Source organism: Lactuca virosa, chromosome 6 (assembly GCF_052849685.1).
Source record: "Lactuca virosa cultivar CGN04683 chromosome 6, Lactuca_virosa_CGN04683_v6, whole genome shotgun sequence".
In the NCBI taxonomy this organism is placed as follows: Eukaryota; Viridiplantae; Streptophyta; class Magnoliopsida; order Asterales; family Asteraceae; genus Lactuca; species Lactuca virosa.
This window is the reverse complement of record NC_136431.1, coordinates 104,742,763-104,749,257: the sequence shown is the minus strand read 5'-3', so window position 1 is coordinate 104,749,257 and position 6,495 is coordinate 104,742,763. Positions and strand designations below refer to the sequence as shown.

At 34.0% G+C, this 6,495-nt stretch overlaps 1 protein-coding gene across 1 annotated transcript; it reads left to right on the top strand.

Annotated features, from left to right (window-relative positions):
- Positions 1-3,725: 3,725 nt before the first annotated feature.
- LOC145122697 (cytochrome P450 76C1-like) lies at positions 3,726-5,708 on the top strand. The gene is made up of 2 exons (XM_079058257.1): positions 3,726-4,765; positions 4,963-5,708. Exons 1-2 carry the CDS (start codon positions 3,758-3,760, stop codon positions 5,581-5,583), a joined length of 1,629 nt encoding a protein of 542 aa, XP_078914383.1. The 5' UTR covers positions 3,726-3,757; the 3' UTR covers positions 5,584-5,708.
- Positions 5,709-6,495: the final 787 nt, after the last annotated feature.

Below are 6,495 nucleotides of genomic sequence, written 5' to 3'. Positions count from 1 at the left end.
TGTTTTTATAATATTTATCTACCTATCGTCGTATGAACAAATTTTTCTTATATAAAAAAGTATATTCAGGGGCCCATTTTTATTTTTCGCACATAGTCGTAAACGAAAAACTTTTTAATCTGCCTCTACCCGATTTGTGAGATATCTACATACACGGAAAGGTTGAATCGAAAGTGATAATCTAAAATTTAGGTTAAATTAAAATCGACAAAATGAAGAATCCATTGGAAAAGATGAATAGAAGAAAGAGTATGTATCTTCGAAATGTTTTTGTGATTCTCAATGGAAGAAGGTTGCACATTTTTTTTTTTTTTTTATTTTTTTTCCTGATTGTACCAAAATCCTTTAAAAGGTCATATATTATGGAAAAATCCAAATGTATAAATGTCTTGTTGCCGAAAACTAAGTCATAAACCAAAAAGCATTTTAAGCTGCCTCCACCCGATTCGTGAGATATCTACACACATGAAATGCGCACATGAAAAGGTTGAATCGAAAATGATAACTTAAAATTTTGGATAAATTAAAATCGAGAAAATGAAGAATTCATTGAAAAAGACCGGTATAATAAACATTTTGTCTCTACAAACCTTAAAACGATTATATGATTCTCAATGGCAAAAGGGTGATCAAATGGTTTTTTAGTGGTACTTAGTGGTGAAGGGGTGACTAGAGGTGATTCTGGATGGGAAGGAATGACTGAACGAGTGATTGTTCTTGGTGGTTCTTGTGACCGTAGTGATTGGTGGTGTATAGCAACAATGACTATGGTTTTGATTGTTAATGGAACGGAGGGGGGAATGTGAGCACAATGTTGATTGGAGAGGAAGGGGTGGGGTGCAATGGATGATGTGGGGATGGATGGGTGAGAGTGGGGTGGGTCATTTTTATGTTTTTTTATATAATAATTATAAGGGAAAATATCATTGATATCCTTCTAAATTTTAAATATTACTTCTGTATCCTTGTAAAAATCAAAATTACTTCAATATCCTTATAAAATTATAAAATACACATTTATATCCAAACTCATAATTTTATTAGGTTTAAATTAATTTAATATAAAAAAATTTATCAAGAATCAAAATTTATGTAATTGTACTAAAATACCCTTTCCTATTTAAGATTAGCATTAAACAAAATTAATTAACATTAAACCTAATTAAATGTTATAAAGGTTCCTGCACGTCATTTACTTGCTGCCGCCATTTATTCCTCATCGCAGGTACGCATGTATGCTTAAATAGGTGTATCAATTCTTTATATCATCAACAGCACATTTCCCCCATAATAGAATCTGAACCGCAAATAAGCCTATAATACACTTGAAAACAACCATGATTTAATTAAGCATCAACACCACAGCTCCTCCATTAACCAGCATAGGACCAGTTCAGACAAAAACCTAATAAAATTATTAGTCATATTACTCAGTCCCAAATAACAAAAACCCCATATTAATTCCTGAATTTCATGCTAAAAAAAACACATATAATATCAATAGAAACCACATGCATAGAGATAGAAACCGAATTTACAAATGAGAGTGAATGTAGAGATGTTTAGTGTACGACCAAGATGATATACGGAAATACAAGATACCTGGCCTAATCTTTAATTTGGGATTTAGCTTGGGAAGGGTATTTTGGGAAATTCAATAAAAGTTTAAAGTTTAAATAAGTTTTTTAATATTAAATTGATATAATTCAAATTAAAGTTTATGTTTTGATATAAATAAAAATTTTATAATCTGGTAAGGATATAGAATTAATTTTGAATTTTGCAAATATAAATATCAGGATATAGAAGTAATGTTGATAAGGATAAATATATTTTTTATAATTTTATAAGGATATAAAAGTAATTTTGATATAGAAGTAATTTTGGATATAAGTAATTTTGATTTTTACAAGGATATAAAATTAATATTTAAAGTTTAGAAGATATGAATGAAAATTTTCTTAATTATAAATAACTAAAAAGAAATAAGAAATAGGGATAATGACTTAAAAGGGTAATATATTTTTCGATTTGTACACATTTGGTCACTGAGTTTTTTTTTCGTCCACATTTACCCCTTCAACTTGTTAAACTGTATACATTCAGTCATTATGACCGGCTACCCCAGGTTACCCGGTAAAAATGACTTAATAGGGTAATATATTTCTCACTTTGTACACATTTAGTATTTAATATTTTTGTACACATTTAGTCCTTTTTTTTTTTTTTGCAAAATAAGTCATTTTTTTTACTCATTCAGTACTTATGAATGACTTTTTAGTTTTTTTCTCACAAAATCTTACGTGGGACATTCATTAATGAGGTGTATGAGGCTTTTGATGCTTATATCTATCGCGATCTCGACTACTTGGTTGCTTAGGTCATGTGTTCTGAACGTCATAACTTCTTCATATAATCTCGGATTTTAACGATCTTTATATCCATGCGTTCGTATTTTAGTCTACTACAACTTTCATTTAGATTACTCCCATTAAAAAAGAATATATTTTTACTTACGATTTTTATATCCATACGCGGTGGCGAATTTAGTATGGTCCCGGTGTTGCACCGACAACACCTGTTTTTTCTGTTCGCAGTGGAAAAATTTTCGCTTTTTTTTACGTTTATACCTATTTTTCATGTATCGGCAACACCTATTTCATCTCGGCAACACCCTGTCTATACGTTTTTTATGAATGCATGTATGTATGTTTTTTTTATAAAATCGTTAGTAAAAATATATTACATTTTAACGGGAGTAATCTTAATGAAAGTTGTAGTAGACTCAAAAAATAAACACGTGGATAAAGATCATTAAAATCTGATATCGTATGAAGAAGTTACGATGTTCAAAATACAAGACATAAGCCAAACCACAAGACTTACGCAACCAAACAGTCGAGATCGCATTGGACATAAGCATCAACAACCCCAAACACCTCATCAATGATTGTCTTACGTAAGATGTCGTGAAAAAAAATCTAAAGAAATCATTCATAAGTACTGAATGAGTACAAAAAAAAGACTTATTTTGAAAAAAAAAATGTTAAGGACTAAATATGTACAAAAATATTAAGGACTAAATGTGTACAAAATGAAAAATATATTACCCTATCAAGTCATTTTTCCCGCTAACCTGGAGTAACAGGTCATAAGGACTAAATGTGTACAGTTTAACAAGTTTAAGGGGTAAATGTGGACAAAAAAAAACTCAGTGACCAAATGTGTACAAATCAAATAATATGTTACCCTTTTAAGTCATTATCCCTAAGAAATATATAAAAGTATTTTTCATATGCATGAGGGACCAATACTGTAAGTTCTTCATAACACAGATAAAGGATCTATCAACATTGCAAATGTTTGACCAAGTATGAGAATCTGAGTATGAACTAACCACCTACAGGAAGGCTTTCAACAATGGAATTGACATTTTGAATTTCCTGGTACATAATTTAAGCAATTATTAATCTTGAACCAAAAAAATTATTATATCATAATTGGTCGCTAACAAGATGACGAATGTGTAATTCAAAATAATAAACAGAAAATGAATGGTACCTAACCGTTTCTGAAATAATAGATAAATAGAATATAAGGTTTCACACGGTTCTGACTTTCGGATAATAAGTAATAAATATGGATCACACATATACATTCTTAAATGTATTTTATTTTCAATTAAAATTTTAACATTTTTGGTTTGTATAATTTAAGCTGTCGCTTGGGGTTTAAATCCAGCAGGCGATTTTGTTTTATGGTCTTCACATTCATCATATTCAAAAAAAAAAAAAAAATGGAAGAACTCAGCAACCGCAACCAGGGTTCATCATGGAGGTGGGAACGCAGCAACAAAGACCACCTTACTCTTGCACTTGCCACCATTTCTGTAATGATCTTCGCTATTTTATGGCGGAGATGGAACTCTTCGAACTCTTCAGCTGCACCATCATTGCCACCAGGTCCTCGTTCCTTGCCAATTGTAGGCTACCTTCCATTTCTTGGTCGTGACTTACACAAACAATTCCGTAACATGGCTCACATTTACGGACCCATTTTCAAGTTTCACTTGGGAAGCAAACTTCATGTCGTCATAAATACACCTGACCTAGTAAAGGCAGTGGTCCGTGAGCAAGATGACATATTTGCTAACCGCAATCCGTCAATAGCTGCCTTAGCAATCTCCTATGGAGGTGTAGATGTAGTATGGTCTGATAACAGCTCATATTGGCGTAACCTTCGTAAGATATTTGCCCATGAAGTTCTAAGCAACAAGAATCTTGAAGCGTGCAGGTTTTTTCGAAGGGATGAAGTTAGGAAAACTATAAAAAATATTTATAGTAAGATTGGGTCTGCAATTGACATTAGCCAGATTGCTTTCTCAACAGAGGCTAACGTCCTCACAAGCATGGTTTGGGAAAACACTTCCGATCCAAACGCGAAAGGTAGCCATTTTGGAGCAGAGTTGCAGATGATTTCTTCAAATATCGTTGAGATTCTGGGACAGCCGAATCTCTCTGATATCTTCCCTAGTCTTGCATGGCTTGATCTACAAGGCATCTTAAGGAAGACCAAGAGGCAACTTCATCAGTTGGATCAAATTTTCACAAGCATTATCGACGATCGGATCATATCTAACTCCAAAAAGCCGAAGGATGCAGTTGGGCATGAAGGAAAGAAAGATCTTTTACAGATCTTATTAGAGCTCGAGGACCAAAAAGATGCAACATCGATTAGCATCACCCAGATTAAGGCGCTTCTCCTGGTAATTAATATTCTTTAAAATTACTTCGAAAGGTAGGGATAATACTTTACAAATAATTTTGCATAGCTCATATATCGTAGGTCACACCTATCCAGTAATTGAGAAAGATCCATCTGCATGAATACAAAATAGCCTCAGAATTTTCCTTTTAGTTAGACTGCAAAAATTACAATTTGGTTGAACTTTTGTTGTATCAGGACATTATGGTTGCAGGATCAGAAACAACCACAACGCTGATAGAATGGGCAATGGCAGAGATCATGCAAAATCATTACATAATGAAAAGGATTCAAGAAGAATTAGCAGAAATCGTAGGACTTGACAACATTGTCGAAGAATCTCATCTCCCTAAACTACAATACCTAGATGCAACAATTAAAGAAACATTTCGGTTGCACCCTGTAGTCCCTCTCATACTCCCAAGATCGCCAAGCCAGGATTGTATTGTCGGTGGATACACCATTCCAAAAGGTTGTACCGTGTTTCTGAATGTTTGGTCAATCCATCGGGACCCTCGGTATTGGGACAATCCGTTAGAATTCAATCCAGAAAGGTTCTTGACAAACAAATATGATTTCAAAGGAAGCAATTTAAATTTCATCCCATTTGGGTCGGGAAGGAGATTGTGTCCAGGTGTTCCATTGGCGGAGAAAATGCAAATGTATATCTTGGCATCGCTCTTACACTCATTCGACTGGAGCTTGCCGGAGGGTGAAAAGCATGACCTCTCTGAAAAATTTGGAATTACACTAAAGAAAAGAGAACCACTCATCGTTGTTCCTTCACAAAGGTTGCCAAACGAGAACCTCTATATGTGATGTAAGTTTGAATTCCGCTTTTCAGCGGTTTGTTGGTGGCATTTCATATATGGTTCATTTAGAATGGGCATATGTGTATATATTGTTATGTTGATCGAATGTGTATGAATTTCTAGCTTGGGCCATTTTTTCGTTTATGACTTTATTAGTTAACGTTTGGTATATATTGTACTGTAAGTGTATAGACCTTAAATTAATGATAGTCTATTGTATAATTAATTAGACAAATTTTCTAAATGTGTTAGGTAATGTCAAGGATATAACCAAAACATCAAATTATAAGCCTAAGTTTAGTGATTTCCCCCAAAGTACCCCACACAACAACATAATACAACACACACAACCTGGACTACAACACTAGGCTGGACCGCCACCGAACCTTTAGCTACAAGGTGGATCGCTCCCGAGCCTACATCATAAGCTAGACCGCTTCCTTGGCCTTCAACACATAGCAGGTTCACCTCAATCCATCACACAATAACATGTCGACATATACAATAATAATCAATAACGAACATGTGTAATCATACAAATCTACAAGTCTAACACATAACTAACAAAACATCATCCTATATGTCTTCATATATAACCTAGTAGGTTGGCATTGGTTTCTTCAACACACAAGTATAGTTAGGAAAACTCACCTAAATGTCCGAAAGATAGCTGAACTGAATGTTGCTCCAAGTACCGGCTCTACGGGTCAACAGTACAACATACAGGGACTAAGCCTCAATCTACTACTCAAAATACCCTAAATAACCTAACATCAAATTTGGTCAAAGTCAACGGTAATGGTCAAAATTCACTTCAACTGGTCGCCATGTTGTGGCAGCGAAAAGAATAAACAGATGGGCCCTATCCAGTCACTACGCCGTGGCGACCTAAGGCCATGTCGTGGGCATTAGGTTCCTA

Coding starts and splice junctions, on each gene's coding strand:
- LOC145122697 (XM_079058257.1), top strand. CDS start 3,758: ATGGTCTTCACATTCATCATATTCAAAAAAAAAAAAAAAATGGAAGAA. Junction 4,766..4,962: donor AGATTAAGGCGCTTCTCCTG/GTAATTAATATT, acceptor TTGTTGTATCAG/GACATTATGGTTGCAGGATC.